Source organism: Teleopsis dalmanni, chromosome 1 (assembly GCF_002237135.1).
Source record: "Teleopsis dalmanni isolate 2A chromosome 1, ASM223713v2, whole genome shotgun sequence".
In the NCBI taxonomy this organism is placed as follows: Eukaryota; Metazoa; Arthropoda; class Insecta; order Diptera; family Diopsidae; genus Teleopsis; species Teleopsis dalmanni.
In genome coordinates, this window is record NC_051846.1 from 120843886 (window position 1) to 120865149 (window position 21264).

A 21264-nucleotide genomic window follows, 5' to 3' on the forward strand; every position below is an offset into this window, starting at 1 on the left:
GAAGACGATTTATTTGAATTTATGACAGTTTATGATTATAAAGAAGTCGATAATAATGAAGTCGAAAGTGAAGTTCAGCTATTAACGGTTAGCTTGATTCACAAGGGTTTAAAATTTCATAAAAGTATGGAGCAACATTTCCTTGCTTATGATACTGACATGAAACGTGCATTGCAATTTATACGCAAACTTAACTGTTGTATAGCTGAATATGAAGAATTGTATAAGCAACTTAAAAACCAAAAAAAAAAGCAGCATCTAATAATAGACTTTTTAACTACTAACAAGCAAACAGTGACTGTTAATACAAATGATGGGATTTTTGAGCCTGTTCGTAATAAACGTGCACGCTTGTTATCAAATGGTAGTTGCCTGTTTGACATTAAAGTTTGATATGCTTTATTTTCGTAATAAAAACGAGTTATTTTGTTTTTTAAATAATATGGATTTAATTATCACTTATTTACACGGATTTATAGAAAAATATTTAGAGGGTTTTCGTCTTATACGATTCTTAAAAGTTGTGAAAAATATTGCCAAATTTACTATATCTCGCATGTATTTTTTTACACAATTTTTTTTACACAATTTTTTTTACACAGTTTTTTAAAGAACGTATCTATACCGTGTTAAAAGAGAGTTGGGTGTGTCTCATTATATAAAATATCTGACAATATATTTCCTGATTTTTTTCAATTTTGTTTTACATTGGATCCAAATTCCATAAAAATCACTTAAAGTTAATTGTTCACTTTGTAACTTCAAAGTTGCCTCTGTTAGGGGTTCCAAAGTGTCTACAATTAAATGTATCTTCTTCTATTCATTCTCCGTTAAATAATAATCTGAATTACATTCCGCTAAAGAAGAACAAAACCGTTTACAATCTAATAAGCTTTTGAGCATATTGTATGTGCTATAACATCTAGACAATGTCAAAAAGGTATTTTAACATCAGTATTTTTAAACTTTAACATAAGCGATGGAATTCGCTATTCATTAAATTCAGCGCATTTAATTTCATTTTTATTGCTAGTTGTAAAGTATGTGCTGCATGTTTAATTCCGATAAGACTATTAACATCAAAATTAGGAATAAATTGAGTCAATATAAGTATATTGCAAAAAAATAAATAAAAAAATCAACAACTAAAGAAACAGATGCACAGATACCAAACTATATGGTGGTGAACCGAAATAAACCGATATATTTTTTTCGGTTCGGTTCTGATTTGATGCTCTGTCAAAATCCAAAATATTTTTGGAAATTAAATATATTGAGATATGTGATTCGATTTGCATTGTTTCGATTTGCGTCGCATTTTGTTGGTCCCATTTAACGAAGCAAATCGAGGTGTTTTCATATTTAAAATTGAATTTTTTTACACAATAATAATTAAAATTAAATTTTTTGACACAATGTAAAAAAAGAACATTTGTTAAAAAGTAATAAAAAAGTTATAAGGGTTTAAAATTCGCCCAATTTTTGCGAAATCACAATATATAGTCTAAAGTAATGAAAAGTTTTTTTTTAACGATAATGAACAATTTTTTATGAATATTTTGTATGGAATGGGTGTTGCAGTGGATAGAATATCATGAAAAAATTGAGCTATAACACATCACTCAATAAGTCGTGTGACTAACTAAGAAAAACGAATTTTTTCTGCCAAAAATTAATTTTACTCATCAATTTAATCTCCTCCAAGGGCAATACAATCATTCCAACGCTTCTCTTACTTCTCGATGCCGTGCTTGTAGAAGGATTTGTCTTTAACTTAAAATAGGTTTCAGTTGCAGCAATTACTACTTCATTTTAGATGAATTTCTTACCTGCGAGCATTTTTTTGAGATCAGCGAATAGCCAGTAGTCGCTGGGAGCCAGATCTAAACTATAAGGCTGATGAGAAAGCAATTTGAATTGAAATTCGTGCAATTTTACCATCGTTTTTATTGACTTATGACATGGTGCATTGTCTTGGTGAAACAAAATTGTTTTCTTCACCACATGCGGCCGTTTTTTCACAATTTCTGCTTTCAAACGATCCAGTAACACCGTGTAGTAGTTACTATTGATGGTTTTTCCCTTTTCGAGATAATTAATGAAGATTATACGATGTGAATCCCAAAATACTGAAGCCATAACCTTCCCAGCTGACTGTTGTGCCTTTGGATGCTTCGGACGTGGTTTACCGGTTGCAGTCCACTCAGATGATGATCGTTTTGATTCCGGAGTGTAGTGATAGATCCATATTTCATCCATTGTCACATATCGACGCAAAAAATCTGATTTATTACGTGTAAACATAGCCAAATACTGGTCTGAATCAACAACACGTTTTTATTTTTGATCGACTTTGAGTAAATATGGTACCCACTTTGAAAAGAGCATTCTCATGGTCAAATTTTCATGCATAATTGTAAACACATTGCCTTCTGATATCTTTACGGTCTCATCTATCTCACGTAATTTAAACTTACGATCAGATATAACCAATTTCTGGACTGTTTTGATGTTTTCTGGAGTAACCAGCTCAATTGGATGACCAGAACGTTCACCATCATCGGTATCTGTACGACCACGTTTAAATTTGACAAACCAATAACAAATGTTTCTTTTCGATGGAGTCCGGCAGAGTCCGGATAACACTTTAGAAGCCATTGCTGAGCTTGTATAGTATTTTTTTTCATCAAGAAGCAATGATAAATTAACACACGAAATTGTTTTCAATCCATTGTTTTGAAAATAACAAAAGAAACTTCACTTAAACGGCTGTCACTTTTTCCTGACTAATCGAAATGTCATGAAATTGTACACATAGTCTTTTGAAGGTTGGTATTTCATAAACGTCATATGGATTTGACAATGGCAACGCCATCTGTGTGTAGGTCACGTGACTTATTAAGTGATGTAATATGTATTATAATGCAAGTATTTAGTACAGCAAATTTCGACTTTCAATTGGAAAGTAAGAAAATGTCAAAATGGACCAAATTTGGGACTAAGATTCAAAAGAAGGGCTATCTCAAAAAGTGTATTTAGAGAAAATTTCATTTCAATGTCTCTACTAGTTCAGAAAGTACAAAATTTTGATTGATTAATATTTGTTTTGCCATTTTATTTCTTTTTGCTGCGGTTGAATTCATGAGCGCTGTAAATGTTAATATAACGAGCAAGATTTAATCATTTTAATAACAATCATTGATTTATTATTAGTTTCTTTATTTTGTATAATTTTAAACCAATTATAATTATTGTAATAAATTTTTTAAATTAATTAACAAATTAAAGTTCATGTGTAAATAAGGTTCTTGTTACATAAATTATATATATAAATTATATATACAAAAAAATATATTTCTTATAAACATCAAACAAATTTACCTATATCATACCAGCATTAAATGCTAATTAATCCTTATTTTTAAAGTTTCAATTGTACTACATATTATGACCGGTCTTATACCTTATATTTACATCGGATTTCCCCACTAATCAAAAAATTACATCAACGTTTGCAGATAATACTGCGCTTCTCAGCGTTCATAAGAATACAAGATTACAGCTTGTTCATAAAGTTCTGTTATATAAAACTGTGATTAAGCCCATATCGACTCACGGTGCCCAACTCTGGGGTAAAGCCATCGCGTCAAACATCGATGTTATACATCGCTTTCAGTCAGAAATACTTCGATCATTAACAGGAGCCCCTCTGGTTCCTAACAAATTCCATCATAGATAAGGACCTTTAAGTGTTTCTTGTCAAAGACGAATTAGCTCTCCTACGGCAGAAATATAACACTAAAATACATGGTACATCCAAACCTACTCGCTCAATATCTTACCAGAACAAGAAACATATCCCGTCTCAAAAGATCAGACTTACCGGCATACCTTTAATGTATCTTAAATGTATTAATTACCACATTGAGATAAAAATTTTAAAAATCAATAATTAAGAATCTTCACGTTTTAAACAAGGAAAGTTTAGGTAGTGACATAAACTTTGAATAAATATTCTTAGTATGAAAGATTTTAATAGTTATTGTTAGACTTTTCAAGTGATTTAATAAATAAAAAAAGAAAAATAAAATATCTTGAAGTTATGAAAATGAAGTTAGAAATAATTGTTGTGTTTTCATTAATTTTCATTAATTAATTAATTAATTATTAGTTTTTATGTATTTTATATTATATAAAAAAATTTATGCACGTCAGACGCAAAAAACCGAAAAGATCTTTCATTTTGGCCAAAGACCGCTTCCAGAATACGAATGATCTTTCAAACGATAGTTTGGTACAAGAATTGCTCTGTAAATGATGCAGCAGTAGCAGCTTTCCAATCAGACAGATCAATTCTCCAACAGATAATATTTTAATTTAATTTTAACAATTTCAGAGCGGAAATTGAGGCTATATTAAGGTTCGAATGACGTTAAAAGATATGACAGTTCTATGATAAAAATCGAACTGTTTAAGAATACTTCGAGGAATACCTTAAGATAAGATACAAGTTGCATTAGTGGAACACTTCCAAAAGCGGCTTTTATCTAAATCCAAAAACAATAGACTTCCTAGCAACAAATCCCATTACAATACTTTTGAATGATGTCAAGACTATTCGAATCTCTTAAAACCCAAAAAAGATACCTAGACATGATAAAATCTACAAGCAATATAATTGCAATATAAATTGCAATATATAACCAACGTAACTATATGGTTCCTGACGTTGATTTGCAACAGCGTCCTTTATCTTTGCCCTCATCATTTAGTGCGAATTTCACTAATACATACAGTAAACGGATAACTCACTTTTAAGCGCAGGGCTTGTGCGCTACTGCATATAATTTAATTTTTTCTTTAAAATGCATATATCATCATTATTTTATTTAAATATTTATCGTTTAACATACAACTTTCACAATTTCCATGCTAATAATTCCAATAAAATTACAAGTTACAGATTTTAATATTAGAGATTTAATAAGTCAAAATACTCATTTTACTAAACAAATTATCAATTTCGGTATTAAATATATTTTTCTCTTATCTATAAAATATTTTTAAATTATTACATTTCAAAGAAATTTTTTTTATTCCAGATGGCAGGTCAAATTGATATGAATATGCAAAGCGATCTAATGGCAGCGTTTGAAGAATCGCTATAGTAGAAATAGCATCAAAAGATGTAATGGTACTAAAAAATTAAATATTAAGTTAAAATTGGTGTTCATAGAAAAAATATTTATTGGTCATTTCAAAAACAAAACAATGTACCCGTTTTTATAATGAAAGGGTTATACAAAATCTTAAAAACCATTAATATAATGCAGAATATATACATATAATAATAGATTAAATCTATTTATAAAACTAGTTTAACTGTTTATAAAAAATCATGCGACGATTTTGTGACCAAACTTATTGTACGTATGGTATAAACATTTATGTAGTTATTCTAACATAATTGGTTTACAGCTACAGATACTTATTGTTACAAAATACACTAAACCAAATTTTTATGTATGTAACTTGGTTGATGTTTAAAACTTATTAAGAAGTAATGTTTAAGCTCAGAAATATTGTAGTAATGACTAATATACTTACGATGACTATTAATATGCAAGATTAATATATACGCCTAAATGTACTTTAACTAATTTATGTAAACAAAATTTTATTCTAAAACAAAACTATTTAATTATCGTACTTGTGTACTTGTAATTTTGTTAAATACTATATTATATTAACGATAGATTAATAAACTAGCGTATTTATTCGATAACTGTTTAACAAAATTTCTACAGAAGAAATGCAATTTTTTTTATAAAAATTAAATTATTAAATTTGAGAATCAATCTGTAGATATATATATATATATATATGTATGTATCTGTAAGGTATATATGTATATATATACATCTGTAAGGTATATACATATATATTGTATGCAAAATTTTTATCATATAAATCAAATACATGTTTTTATTATTATTATTTTTATTTATTGTTATACACAAGATTTTAAAATAGTTACAATTTTGAGTTATTTTTATATAAGTGCTCTATTTTACTAGATAAAATTTGCTTACATGTTAAATATAAAAATTAGGGAAAAAAATATTTTAATACACTTATTATTTGTAATACCATTAATTACGTTAAAATTATCATATTTATATTTTTATATTATACTTTTTAAAAAAAAAATCAATCAATCAAAAAATATGTTTCATTTTTAATACATGTGCTTTTGTGTATGATATATGTATATACTAAACTTTATATATATTACTATAAACTTATGTATTTCCACTTGATGATGTAGAATAATATATACATGCATGTAATATATTTCTCTATGTAGATATATATATAAATATGTATATGCATACAAGTATTTATATGTATGAGGGTGCTTTTTAATAAAATGATACTAAACTCTGAAGTGATTCCTTGGTCCAAGAAAGGAAAAATCTTTCCAAAATACTGAATTAAAAGAACTAAACACATGAAAAATCGTAATTCCAAAATATATAAAAATACATCTAATATAAATCAGTTTATCAAAAATTTTAGAATGTGTATTAATTTTTAGTCCATTAAATAGCTACTACGTATTTGTACTTAAAGTAGATTCGAAAATTACCATAATTTAATATTCTTATAAAATTTTTTTGTGTTTTGTTTATATTTTGTACATTAATATCTTATTCTCTAGTTAACATTTAATTAACTAGAGAATAAGTAATTGTTTTTTGAAATGAACTAAAAGCAACAGAAATTTATCAATGCATAGAATTACTAATAAATATATTATTACATTTAGTTGAAAAAACTGATAGTTAAAATTTGTGTAAGATGAAAAAAAAATTTTTAGGTATTTTAAAAAAATTAAAAAATTTAAAAAAAAAATAAATTTTGATTCACAATAATTTACAAACTTATTTATGGCATTAAGTTTCATATTAATATTTGATACCTGTAAATAGATTTGTAAATTATTGTGGATCGAAATTTTTTTTTTTTGTTTTAATTTTTTTATTTACCTATTTATTTATTTTTTCCTATTTATGGCATTAAGTTTCGTATTAATATTTGATACAGGTATCAAATTTAAGAATATTTGATGACTGAAAAATTATATTACGAAGTTATTAAATTAAACCGTTTTGAAGTATTAGGAATTTCAAGACTATAGATTTATTTTGGATAAATTTTTTTTACGCCCCATGTCTTATTAAATATTGAAAATGTACCTCGCCATTTGTACACATTTTTTCAACTTTTGACACGAAGAAATCACCTTTTGCATTAAAGCAAAATAAGTCGGAAACACCCTTTACATGCAATAATTATATGTATGTATATGTCTGCATAATACAATATAATGTTTCTGTATACATATGTAAGTAAAAAGATACATATATAAATACATACATATATTTATCAATATACTGCATGCATATGCGCATTGATATGATTTCCTATTTCTTTCTGTTATATCACATTTTAATAGTAAGTTACATAATATAATATAATTAAAAATTTTTTATATAATTAATATAATTAAAAATTTAAAATTTTTTTAAGTAATTAAGTAAAAAATATTAAATTAACATTAATTTTTTTTCTTAGTCGTAAGATAAAATTTAGCTTAAGGGATATAATAAATTTATCTTAAACAGCGTAAATGATCAATATTAATAAAAAACAAAATGGTTTTAATATGAAATGTTTTTGTACGAACAATTTTTTTTAATGTTCAATAGAAGTTTTAGAAACTATGTCAAGAAAAATTATTTCGTTTCAAAGAACTTTTAGTATTAAAGTGTTTTAAATTGTTCACTTATGAATTTATCTTCTTTTTCGATAAAAGCCAGAAGTTAGGCATTACTATCGCATTCTTTCGTTACAATATCTTAAGTTTTGTAATCTTAAATCCTGGGCACAAGACTTCTGCTTTGTTATTTCATCTAGCATGATGAAAATAAAAGTTAAAGTGAGCATGTAAGTGTTTTTTTATTTGTATATTATTGCGAATGTAAAAATATTTTGACAAAAATTATTTTTTTTTATTAAATTTGATTTTTAAAGTCAATTATAGAACTTTATTTCTTAGTAGAAATTCTTTTGAATTGAAGTAAAACAACAAAATTTTGTTTTAGTTATTGAAATTTTTGAATGAGCATACAGCTGCTTCAAATTTTGCTAAATATGTTATTGGAAATATATGACATATTTACAGAGCAATTTTAGCAAAGATCGTTAAAAGTCTTTCGTAAAATCTTTGTGAGAATGATCGAAAGATCGTTTTTAAGATTTTTGCTATGCTGTCAGAAATGTCTTTCAAAAAAAGTTTTATCATTCAGCCAAATTTAGTTTTTTTTTTTGATTTTCTAATTTTAAAATATTAAATATAATAGAGAATAAAATGAAATAAAATGAATTTAAAAGCAATTAAGCATTTTATTTAAAAATTTTTTTTTTGATTTAAAATTGCATCATTAACAGGATAAAAATAGTGGTAAAGTTCAATTTGCTTGCTGTGCCAACAATTATGTTCGGCACTGTATATTTATATGAAAAAAATATCTGAACTAGATAATAGACGTGTACTTATGATATGTGGACGATCACACCAAAATGTATGATCACACGCTGAATCAAAAGTTGAAATCAACTGTTTGCAAGTACTGAACTCTTAAATCCAGTACTTATGTTGATTTATTTGAACTCGAGAACCACTGAGCGCTTGAACCCAGTGATTTGAAGATTGTCCTAAATTATCCTGATTACTGAATACTTGAATCCAGTAGGCAGGTGCTTATATGGTGTAAATTTGGTACTTGAACCAACTCTACAAGCTATTAGAACGAACAAAAAGGAATCGATAACGAATGTGGCTTCGCATCAATTAAATTGTCAAAAATTCAATTGTGCCTTTTATTTAAAATTGATAATTAATTTACAACAAATAAATTAACTAAAATAACCTTGACCATGCATGCCAAACAATGAACTTATTGCAAACTGCAAGAGTGCATTTTCTTGCAGACGAAATTTGACGCTTTTGTTTTCATGTGCCAACAGAAGCGTATGACGTATTTTGGGCATTGCATTGACAACGTTATTTTTTACACCAAATATATTTAACACAATTATTACAATACAAACAAAAATAACAAATTATTCATACAAAATTAATAACAACAAAATATTCATATATAATAATATAATAAATTATAAACAAATATTCAACATTCTCCCCCGCGTTGAACAACCGTTCAACAATATGAGCCTCTAGCTGTCAGGTAGTCAGTCCGACTATATGTTGATAAAGAATTCTCGCGACTGTCGACGTGGCATGGGTATAGGTGTCGTGAGGGTGGCTTCTTCATCGGATTGAATTTCAACATGTTTTTTCTGCAATTTCTTCTTCATCATGATTATGATTAATATCAGCCCTATAACGACTGCAGCGTAAGCTATGGTGAAGCTGTGGTACTTGTGTGACTGAAATTGATTTGGAAGATCATTTATCTGGTATGACTGTAACACCTTCTGCAATACTGTGAGTTCTTTAAGCTGTTGATCGTATTGGTTGTTGCGTACCGTTGACAGTGTACTGTTGCCGCTGTAAGCATCTGATGTCTTTATAGGGGGTTGTAGCCTTAATTCGGAGATTGTACCAAGACTACTGTATGAATATCTTGCCGTGCTTGCAATCATTTGTTGTCCTTGCACGGAAACAAAGTTGTGTTTAAGCACGCAGTCTGGATCGATCGTCAATAAACCTGAACCTTTTAGATTTAGTGGAATGATTTCCTTATTACATACTGCAGTTGCTCGTGAAGATGTTGATGTCGCATAAATCCATTAATTTTTGTGATTCAATGGAATCCAGGTCAGCTTGTTGATATTGTGTTTCAACCGACAATTTGGTATTGTGTTGTTGTTGAATAGGTTGACCTCACACGCACATACTTCGGAACCAAAATTGTATCGTATGCGGACGTTGGTGCAAAGAAATTTCTCTTCCTTAATGGTCTCACAAAGATTTAATTCGGATTTTATAAGAGGAAAATATTGATCATGCTGCGTATTAATAGCCAAAATAGAACTGCAGGAGTCAATTACCGTCATGGAGTCATTTACCCAGTTCGGGATTGGAATTAGCTGAAACAATTCAAATCGTTCATGTTCAATCAAGGGTAGTGTTATACTAAAAACTGCATTCTGCTGTGTGATTCCACCTTTAACCTTCATTAGTCTGTAAAGGGATATTAACTCATCTTCTGGCATCGGTAATTCTAATGATGGTGATAAATGAAGTTTGATTTGATTAACTTCCTTTTGTAATTGTGTTGGTGTCAATAACAATGGATTCAATTTTCCATGATGAGTATCAGTTAGAGCATCTATAATAGCAGATTGTATCTTCTGTAGATTATGTGCTACCAGTGTTAATTGAATGGCTCCTGCATTAAAAACTTGATTGAGCCGTAATTGATTTACCTCTCTATTTGTATCTTTTATTGAATTTATCAATGCCTTTATTTCATTGTCAATGTGGTCAAAACCTTCTTGAACTGCTATTTTATCTTTCTTCATTATGTTGATTGTTGAATCGACAACTGATGTCTGATTCTTAAATAACGTCAATAATTGTATTTCATTTTGTTTCACTTCTGTAATTATATTTGACATTCCTTTGGCATATTCTGAGTCTAATACTCCAAACAGTGAATGAGCAATATTGCCTACAAGATCAATTGCTCCTCTTTTGAAGCGATGATCATGAAGTAATTTATCATCGAGTTGTAGTTCGGATTCAATATGTTTAAAGTGATTAACTGTATTCGCACATGATGCGTTTGGTTTCATTTGTTGACAAGCTTGATGTAGCGACATTAGTCCTGTGTTTAGAGCTGCTGCTTCCGTTCAATAAAGACTTAAATCATAATAAACTAGTAGATTCTATCTTTCATAATTAAATTGTCAGGAGGTACTTCGTGATCAGCTTCAGCCATTGTTGGTTGATCATCTGCATTAACAGGCAGTACAGCTATTCGATGAATTGGGCGTTTAAAAATGCCTGTCGATGTTTTAACGTCAGCTACTCGGATACGTCCATCTGTACCCTTGTACACATGTACAATTCGTCCCAAGGGCCACTGCATCACTGGGACGTTATCTTCTTTGATTATATCCATGTCTCCTAACTGTATGTTGGCAGATTGTGTTTTCCATTTGTTACGTTGTTGCAGTTCCATCAAATATTCGTTAGACCAGCGTTTCCAAAAATTATGTTTTAACTGGGAAACTAGGTTCCAACGTGACAATAACGTGTGTTTTTCTGGTTTCGATCGACTGTCTACATGAGTTGTAAGAGCTTCTCCAATTAATAAGTGTCCTGGAGTTAATGCTGTCAAATCAGTTGGATCATTGGACATTGGAGTCAATGGTCGTGAATTTAATATCGCTTCAATTTCCACCACTACTGTTTCGAGTTCTTCATACGTCAATGATGCTGTTGAAACGCTGCGTAGTAACAAATATTTTGCGGACTTTACGGATGATTCCCATAAACCGCCAAAGTGTGGACCCCTTGGTGGAATAAAATGAAAATTTATTCCTGTGGTACTGCAGGCAGAGATTATTGCTTCTTGTCCTTCATTAGAATAAATGCTTTCTTCTAATTCTGCTAACTGGTTTTTGGCGCCTACGAAGTTTGTTGCGTTATCACTGTAAATATTCAAACAACGCCCTCGTCGACTTATAAATCGTTTTAATGCTCCAATGAAAGCATTTGTTGATAAGTCGGTCACTAACTCGAGATGTACCGCCTTTGTAAAAAAGCAACAAAAGACAGCAATATATGCCTTTGTTGGCTTTTTGCCCCTCACCTTGTAGTGGATCCAAAATGGTCCGCAATAATCTACACCAGCATTAATGAAGGGTCTTGCAGGAGTTATCCTTGATTCTGGTAAATTGCCCATAATTTGTTGGCATAGTTGCGTACGTGCTTTGTTGCATCGAATGCATCGCTCAACCGTTGCTCGGGCTGTTGACTTACCTTTAATCGGCCAAAACCGTTGTCGGACTGTACTCAATAGTGCCTGCGGGCCACAGTGTTTGTTTTCTTCATGAAACATCACGAATAATAATTTTGCCAATGGATCATTGTATGGGAACAGCATTGGGTGTTTAGAATCGTATGGTAATGATGAGGCTTCTAAGCGTCCTCCTACTCTAAGAACATTTGCATTATCAATGAACGGAGATAAACTACTGATTGAACTAGATTTATCAACATGACCTTGTTTCTTCAGTTGTTTGATTTCTTCATGAAAATCATTACCCTGAATGTGACATATTATAGTTATTAATGCTGCATCCAATTCGTTGGCACTAAGTACTATATGTGTGGCACGTGACTCCTTTGATTTTCTTGCGTTGTTAGTGAATCTAAGAACATATGCTACTATCTTTTGTAACGTCTTAAATGAATTCTTGTGCTGAATCCTGTATATGAAATCTGCGTCATTGCTTTGAGTTGCTACAGCTACAACCTTCTTCTTCTCCAGATCGACTGGAACTTGTAATGATGATGAAAACCTTGGTGGCCATACTTCCTGCCTTCCATGCAAAAAGAACGGTCCTTGAAACCAAAGTGCACATGTTGACAACGCCCTTGCTGAAAGTCCTCTTGATAACACATCAGCTGGATTGTCCTTTGACCTAACATGTCGCCACTGCTCAGACAGAGTTAATGTTTGAATTCTTGCTACCCTGTTAGCTACAAATGTTTGAAATGATGAGGACTGTGAGTTGATCCAAGACAACACAATTTCTGAATCAGTCCACAAAAATACCGGCTGGTCCTTCTCTTGAAGATCGCTTTTCACTCTTGCTGAGAGTTCCGCTGCTAAGACTGCCGCACATAGCTCTAGTCGCGGTAGCGTTTGTTTTTTGAGTGGTGCTACTCTTGACTTTGCACATAATAGTCGCACTATTATTCTACCATCTTTTAAAATTGCTCTGACATATGCTGCAGCATCAAATGCCTTTTCAGATGCATCAGCAAAAATGTGTAGTTGTCTCTGAAGATATATCTTGCCACTTGAAGGTTTTCAAGAGTACTTAAGTTTTCTCTAAATGTTGACCATGTTGTGCGAAGATCTGTAGGAAGTGGTTCATCCCAAGATAATTTCAACTGCCATAAGTGTTGTATGAAAATCTTTGCCTTCACTATTACTGGAGCTAATAACCCAAGTGGGTCGAACAGTCTAGCTAAATCAGAACTACGACTTTCTTCGTGATTATATCTTCAGTAACTATTTTGACCTTAATTCCAAATAAATCCGCTTTGGGCAACCAAAATAGTCCCAGCGTTTTGATTGACTCGTTATTATCATTAGTAAAATCTAGATTTACCTCTTGATCATCTTGAGAAATGTTTTTCAAAAGTTGAGGATGGTTTGCACTCCATTTCCGTAGATAAAACTGATGCTTCTTTAAAATATGGATTAATTGCCTTTGAGCTTCAATAGCCGTAATTAAACTATCTGATCCACCGAGCCCATCGTCAACGTAGAAATTGTCACACAGGATTTGAGCTCCCAATGGATAATTCCCCTTGTTTTCTGATGCTATCTTTTGCGGACATCTTGTTGCTAGGTAAGGAGATGCTCGAGTCCCATATGTAATTGTGTTTAGCTGATAATAACGAATCGTTGAATTTGGACTGCTTCTCCAAATGATAAGTTGATAGCGTCGATCTTCAGGATTTATCAAAACTTGACGACACATTTTTTCGATATCTGTGGTAAAAACAAACCGTGGTCGCCTAAAACGGAGCAGAATTGAAAAAAGTTCACTTTGAACTGTCGGTCCGTTATACATTAAATCATTCAACGAGTGTACAGATGTAGTTTTGGCTGATGCGTCAAACACCACTCGAAGTTTAGTAGTTGTACTATCTGGTTTTAGTACGCAATGATGAGGAATGAAATATCTTGGAGTCAACATGGAATCCAGGTTTACTTCAGTCATGTGACCCAATCGCTCATACTCTTCCATAAACTGGACATATTGTTTCCGCAAAACATCATTTTTTGCTAGTCGTCGTTCAAGACTGATGAACCTTCTCCAAGCTGTTTCTTGAGATTCCCCTAACGTCAATGAGTTTTCCAGAAACGGCAACCTTACCACAAAACGTCCTTCTTTATTTGTATGGACGTTCTGAACAAAATGAGATTCGCATAATTTTTCTTCTTTGGATAATGTCCTCTCTGTTGTATTCACCTCGTCCATTCGCCATAATTGTTCAATTGCATCTTCTAACGATGAATTATTATCAACAACCTCCGCCCCACCGCCAAAAACTGCACATAAAACGTTTGATGTGTCTGTATTTATGCAACCTTGCCACTGACAATCCAGCCAAGTGTAGAATTTTGCAAGACTGGAAGCCCAGGAGCAAGCGTTAATTTACCTTTCTTTAACAGACTAAAATAGAACTCCGCACCGAGTAAAATATCAATTTTCCCTTGTTGGAAAAATGTTGGATCTGCTAACTGAATGCTGTTCGGGACCTTCCATTTGGAAATATCGTAGCTGCAACTTGGTTGAGGTGGAACTATATTTGGAAGTACAAACGCTTCGACTTCTGTAGTAAACCTTGAGTTAAGTGATTGCAATTTGATGTTAACTCGCTGCGTTGAATTTTTTTGCAACTTTCCTATCCCTTCTATGCACAATAACGATTTTGTTTTTGATATATTGAGCCTTTTGACAAGACGCTCAGAGACTATGTTCACTTGCGAACCAGAGTCTAATAATGCTCGGACTTCACTTGTATTTCCATTAGATGCAATTATTTTGACTCTTGCAGTTGGCAAGAGAACATAATCACGATGACCTGTGGATGTGTTTGCTGTCGCTGTGGTAACTGCGGTGTTGTACCCACTTGAGCTAGGTTGAATGTTTTGTTTCGTTTGATTGTTAACTTCCAAATGTAGCAACGTGTTATGCTTTTTATTACATTTGGTACAACTTCTTGATGAACATTTGTTCACCACATGATCATTTCTGAAACAGTTAAAACAGAGCTGTTGATTTTTCACCCAATCCAATTGTTGAGATGGTGAAAATTGCAAGAATTTACGGCAATGATACAGTGGGTGCCTGTCTACATTGCACAGTTTGCAATTGTTGTTTCCTTTAGAAACTGTTACAGCCGATGACACTGAGTTATTTCGATTTGCTTTAATTTTTATAGCCACCTTATCTTTTTGTTCTACAACTTCCATCAGTTGGAACTGTAGTTCTAAAAAGGCTAGAAACTCCTGAATGTTTTATATCTCTTTTGGTTTTGCCAGAGATTGCTCATATCTAATGAGCATCGCCCGATCGAGTTTTTTAATTAGTACCTGTAACAAAATTGGGTCCCAAAATGTCGTTTGAACGCCAAGATTGTTTAGTGCTAATAGACACTCTTTCGTTGTGTTATGTAAATTTTTAACTGCTGCCACAGTTGATGTGCCTGATGGCTGATTTAGAAGTTCATCGATTAACGTGGACGACAAGACCCTTTTATTATTATAACGGTCTTGCAGTAATGTCCAAGCTGCCGAATAATTGTCCTCCGTTATGCTGAAATGACATCAATTTTTCAGCTTCACCTGTCACATGTGATTTCAAATACTACATTTTTTGAGCAGCTGGCAATGGCTGTTTGTCTACTATTTGTGTAAATAAGTTAAAAAATTTCCTCTATTTTAAGTAATTCCCATTAAAACTTGGGTTTGATACCTTTGGCAATGGCAGTGAGGAACGCATATTTGTTTCTGCTACTGCTGCTTGTTTGTTTTGTAGTTGATCCAGTTTTATGGATAACTCTATCAAACATTGTTGTACCAAATCTTCAATTTGGTAATACTCATCTTGATTGAATCCTGACATCAGTGGATTTTCAAAGTTTTCCCAGAGTTCATCATGCAAACATTCCAATTGGTTCGAATGTTGCATGATTGTGTTTGATTTTATTTCGTAATATTGAAGTGGTTGTATGCCTTAGCTCTCTGACAAGCTCTCTATTAATCTTTTTAAAGCTGCCATTCGAGCGGATATTTTTCTTATCAACCCATTTGTCGTAGCCACTAATGGCGGCTGTGATGCCATTTGGTTACTAACACCTTCACCAAAGTTGTCTGCTGCTTTGATCCGAAGGGCTTCTGTCTTGAATATTTCACTGTATTCATTTGTTAGTTCTCTTATTTTCTCGTAATAGGAAGATGTAAAATACTCATCATTTGTCGGTTGATCGATGAGAGTTCTGAGCATTGTGTCAGTTTGTTCAAACTGCTTCCAAGCAACATCAAGCCGACGAAATCTTTCACTGTAGTATGCTGATGTTTGCTTGCGTTCAGCCGAATCCTTTTTGAAGTTCTTGATGATTCGCTGAATCTCTTCGCCCTTTTCTTTTTGGGCATCTATGACTTCATTAAGAGTTGTCATTGATGATTTGTAGTTTTTTGCCAAATGTGCTTAAAAATGTTCTTCGAATGCTGAATGCTGAAACTTAACCGCTGACTGTTGATTGTTGACTGTCCGTTTCACGGGGTCACCAAAATGACCGTCTATCACGTCGGGGTCACCAAAATGTACGATCACACCAAAATGTATGATCACACGCTGAATCAAAAGTTGAAATCAACTGTTTGCAAGTACTGAACTCTTAAATCCAGTACTTATGTTGATTTATTTGAACTCGAGAACCACTGAGCGCTTGAACCCAGTGATTTGAAGATTGTCCTAAATTATCCTGATTACTGAATACTTGAATCCAGTAGGCAGGTGCTTATATGGTGTAAATTTGGTACTTGAACCAACTCTACAAGCTATTAGAACGAACAAAAAGGAATCGATAACGAATGTGGCTTCGCATCAATTAAATTGTCAAAAATTCAATTGTGCCTTTTATTTAAAATTGATAATTAATTTACAACAAATAAATTAACTAAAATAACCTTGACCATGCATGCCAAACAATGAACTTATTGCAAACTGCAAGAGTGCATTTTCTTGCAGACGAAATTTGACGCTTTTGTTTTCATGTGCCAACAGAAGCGTATGACGTATTTTGGGCATTGCATTGACAACGTTATTTTTTACACCAAATATATTTAACACAATTATTACAATACAAACAAAAATAACAAATTATTCATACAAAATTAATAACAACAAAATATTCATATATAATAATATAATATAATATAAACAAATATTCAACAATATGTTTACTTTACAATTCCTTTTTTGTTTTTTATTAAGAAAACTAATACTTCGTATTTTTATACATTATTAATATTTTTAAAGTAAAAAAATAACGTAAAACTTAACTTGCATAAGGCAAAATTAAAGAGAAACAACTCTTTTTTCACTTGTTTATTTATTGAATCTTTCTAAATAGAATTTAGAATTGACAATAATTTTGCGAATTTTAAAAAACTAATATGTATGCTATTGATAGTGTTTTTCTTTTAAGGCGATTTAATGCAGTTGCAGAAAATAAGTGACGAACATGAGGATTTGGATGCGACTTGAGTCTCTCGGAATTTATTTGCCAACTTCTTCACCAGTTGCTAGATTTTTGGTTCTGATATACAACGGAGCGCATCTACCTTGCCGGAGAATTTCATTTTTTACACTCTCTGAATTTTTTCTATATTTGTGTTACACGCTGATATTTGTGTTACCACAGTTTTGTACCATAGGTTCAAATTGGCTTTAGTATTGATGTGTAAATGAACAATTTATTATGGAGACTGAGTTTAGAGGTGCGACTTAAAAGACAGTAAAATTTCACCAGCGCCAGGTTAGCAATGTTGCTGGAAAACGCAGAGCTGTATTTTTAAAAAATTTTTAAAAAATGATATTTTTGTTAACATAAGGAATTAAACTTAAACAAAAGGCATTATTCTTATAGAGTTTTGAAAGATCTTTCGATTGGCATTTACCAATTTGAAATACGATGCGTATTTTTCAAATTATAGGGAAAATAAAAATCCACCAAAATCGACTTTTTTTGAAAAAGTTTATTTTTAGAAAAATCTAGAAAAGGTACAATACTGCACGCAAATACATCTAATAGAGAATTAATCAAGCTATCAATAGCAAAACAAAAACATGAAAATCGAGAAGACCAATTTTGAGAAATTTGATGTCAAAGTTAAAATTCTAAACTCGTCAAATTTTAAGCTTTTTAAAAAATGTAAAATGCAAAAGTATAAAAAAAATGCTCACGAAACCGATTTAATCGAATCATTTCAATATCTTTACTAAAGTATATAAATATTATTAAAATAAGTATATATTTTGCACATGTTCTGATATAATTGCATTTTATTTAAATTTCGAATGAGGTACAACCAGCACGCTCAAAGTTCCTAAAACTAGATTGATCACTCTTTTAAACGAAACTAATTTCACAAAAATGGAGTAGAACTTTTTTAAATTATATATATATAAAAAGGTGATCTTTTTACCAAAAAATATATGTTAACTAACACCATTCTAATAACATATTAAGGTGAAAAGCTGTACAATGCTAAAAACTCACCACCACTGTAAAGTTTAATAAAGAACTCTCTTAAAGGTATTTATAAGCGGCTATTTTCTGTGTTAAGGGGATAATAACAATATTTAATTAATTATAAATTTTACAAAAGGGTACAATGTTGCATGGTATTTTTTTGAAAAATATACATATTCTAGAATATTTTGGTATATAAATCATTAAAAATGAGTAGACAGATTTTCTAAAATTATCAAAAATATTTTGCATATAAAAAACCAAATTTTCGTCGTAAATTGGATAACGTATACCGCTATATCAAACATTTTTCAATATATACTAGAAACTAAAATTAAAAGTAGTACAATGTTGCACGGCATTTTTTAAATAGTTTATATTTTTCTAATATGAATTGATGCAAAAATTATTAAAATCGAGTAATAAATAAAAAAGATATTGACAAAAACAATTTTTGAAGCGTATTCACAAATGCATTGAACTTTGTTGCAGGCATTTGTTAGCTGTTATATTCTGTGTTAGGTGATACGGATAATATTTAATTAATTATAAATATTACGAAATGGTACATATTCTAGAATATTTTGGTATATAAATCATTAAAAATGAGTAGACAGATTTTCTAAAATTATCAAAATTATATTGCATATATACCGTTAAAGTAAAACATGTTAAACATTTTCAACATTATTGAGTGGCTTTTATGTAAAATACCTTTCAGTTCCAAATAAACCTTAGATCGAAGCACGCATAATTTTTGTACTTTTGTTTCTAACATTGGTTGTGGGCCCAGCGCGGCTATAAAGTGTGTCCGGTTATAAGGTGTGTATTTTAATTTGGAATTTAGAACAAAGTCAATTTTGAAAATGAGTGTAGCTTACCAAATAGAAAAGTTAAGCGAGAAAAACTACGATGTCTGGAGTGGCGTAATGAAAAGTCTGTTAATTAATGCAGATTTTTGGAGTGTCATTTGCGGTAAACTAACAAAAAAGATGATAATGATGCTATCTGGAACAGACTGGATGAAAAAGCCTTGGCAAGTATAATATTAAATGTAAATCCGTCACAGGTAAACTATATAAAAAATGCCCTACATCGAGTTCAGCATGGCAGAAGTTACGCGAAGTGCACATGCCAAGTTGTCCAGTTTGAAAGGTTGCTTTGTATAAGCAATTGCTGGCCCTCAATATGTCTGATGGTGAGAGTGTGACGGAGTTTATCAATTCGTTTGTCGATGTTATTGATAAACTAGCCGAAATGGACATTACGCTTAACGAAGAACTCAAGGTCATCCTGCTTTTGTCTAGATTGCCTGCAAAATATGAAAATTTCGTTGTCGCCATAGAAACACGCAATTCGTTACCTACGTTTGACGTCTTAAAGGTGAAACTTCTAGAAAAAGGAGTGCGAAGAGAACAAAGAGATGAAAGTGAGTCACAACAACAAACTTTTATTCAGTGTCCAAGCATTGAGTTTTGGACATTCAATTTTGTTTAAAAATGATCTAGCTACAATTAAAACAAAAGACAGTTCACTATTGTTAAAGGCAAAAATGTGCAACAATTTGTTTATAGTAATCACTAATAAACGCGAATCATTATTTTGCACACAATATGTAATGCGATAAAATGGCATAATCGGAATGGCCATTTAAATTTTAAAAGTTTAAAAGAGCTTTCAAATAAGGATTTAGTTCGTGGTTTTGATGTTAAAATTTTTTCAAACCAAAAAAGTGCGTTGCAGGTTTCCGCAAAAAAGCTGAACGAGTTCCAAAAGATTTATTAGAACTTGTACATACGGACGTATGCGGTCCAATAAACGTATCGTCAGTTGGTGGTGCCCGTTATTTTGTGACATTAATGGGCGATTATTCCAGAAGAGTCTTTGTTTACTTCATTAAAACCAAAGACCAAGTACTAAAAAAATTTAAAATATTTAAGAGTTTGGCCGAGTGTCAAACAAAAAATAAAATAAAAGCATTACGTAGTGAGAATGGCAGTGAATACTTATATAAAGTATTTAACAAGTTTTTAAGTGACTCATGTATCAAAAGACAATTAACTGTATCATATACACCACAACAAAATGGTGTTGCAGAAAGAGCAAACAGAACAGTTGTCGAAATGGCTAGAAGCATGCTAGTACATACGAATCTAGAGGAGCAGATATGGGCTGAAGCGGTCACCATCTAATTCGTTAGAAAATATAACGCCGTTCGAAAAATGGGGTGGTCGGAAACCACTAGTCAAGCATTTAAGAACATTCGGTTCGCGAGCGTTTTCCTTAGATAAAATGCAACGCAAAAAATTTCGAGCGAAAGGCAAAGAATATGTGTTCATTGGATATTCTTTAAGAGCAAAAGCATATCGACTTTACGATCGAGAAATAGAAGTGATCGAAAGGCGTGATATCAAGTTTGTAGAAGGTAGCTTCAACAAAGCAAGATGTATCGAAAACAACGTTGATTATAGCATAGCAATCATGAACGTGACTAATTTGGGTCAAGCAGATGAATTGAATCAAGACAACGAACAATCATCATCTGATCCTCAAGAGGTCATAAATACGTCAAATAGCTGTCCATCTGAACATGACGTAAAATTAACGTTCGAAAATTCAAAAAGGCGTTGCGGTCCTGGTAGACCAAAAATAATTCGTAC

The 21264-nt window shown here is 31.5% G+C and overlaps 2 protein-coding genes across 9 annotated transcripts in view; one reads left to right on the forward strand and one right to left on the reverse strand.

The window, feature by feature from the left end:
• LOC119668164 (homeotic protein female sterile) overlaps nt 1–5268 on the forward strand; it is a 48697-nt gene extending 43429 nt beyond the window's left edge. For all 8 annotated transcript variants that reach the window (XM_038077594.1, XM_038077593.1, XM_038077595.1 and 5 more), the window contains exon 12: nt 5103–5268. In XM_038077594.1, coding sequence (XP_037933522.1) covers nt 5103–5168 — 66 coding nt within the window. In that variant the 3' untranslated portion in view covers nt 5169–5268. The remainder of the gene's footprint in view (nt 1–5102) is intronic.
• A 5702-nt stretch (nt 5269–10970) lies between these two features.
• LOC119665804 lies at nt 10971–16035 on the reverse strand. The gene is made up of 5 exons (XM_038075052.1): nt 15820–16035; nt 14501–15353; nt 13907–14390; nt 13441–13852; nt 10971–13106 (listed from the first exon to the last, which is right to left on the reverse strand). Exons 1-5 carry the CDS (start codon nt 16033–16035, stop codon nt 10971–10973), a joined length of 4101 nt encoding a protein of 1366 aa, XP_037930980.1.
• Between the last annotated feature and the right edge of the window lie 5229 nt (nt 16036–21264).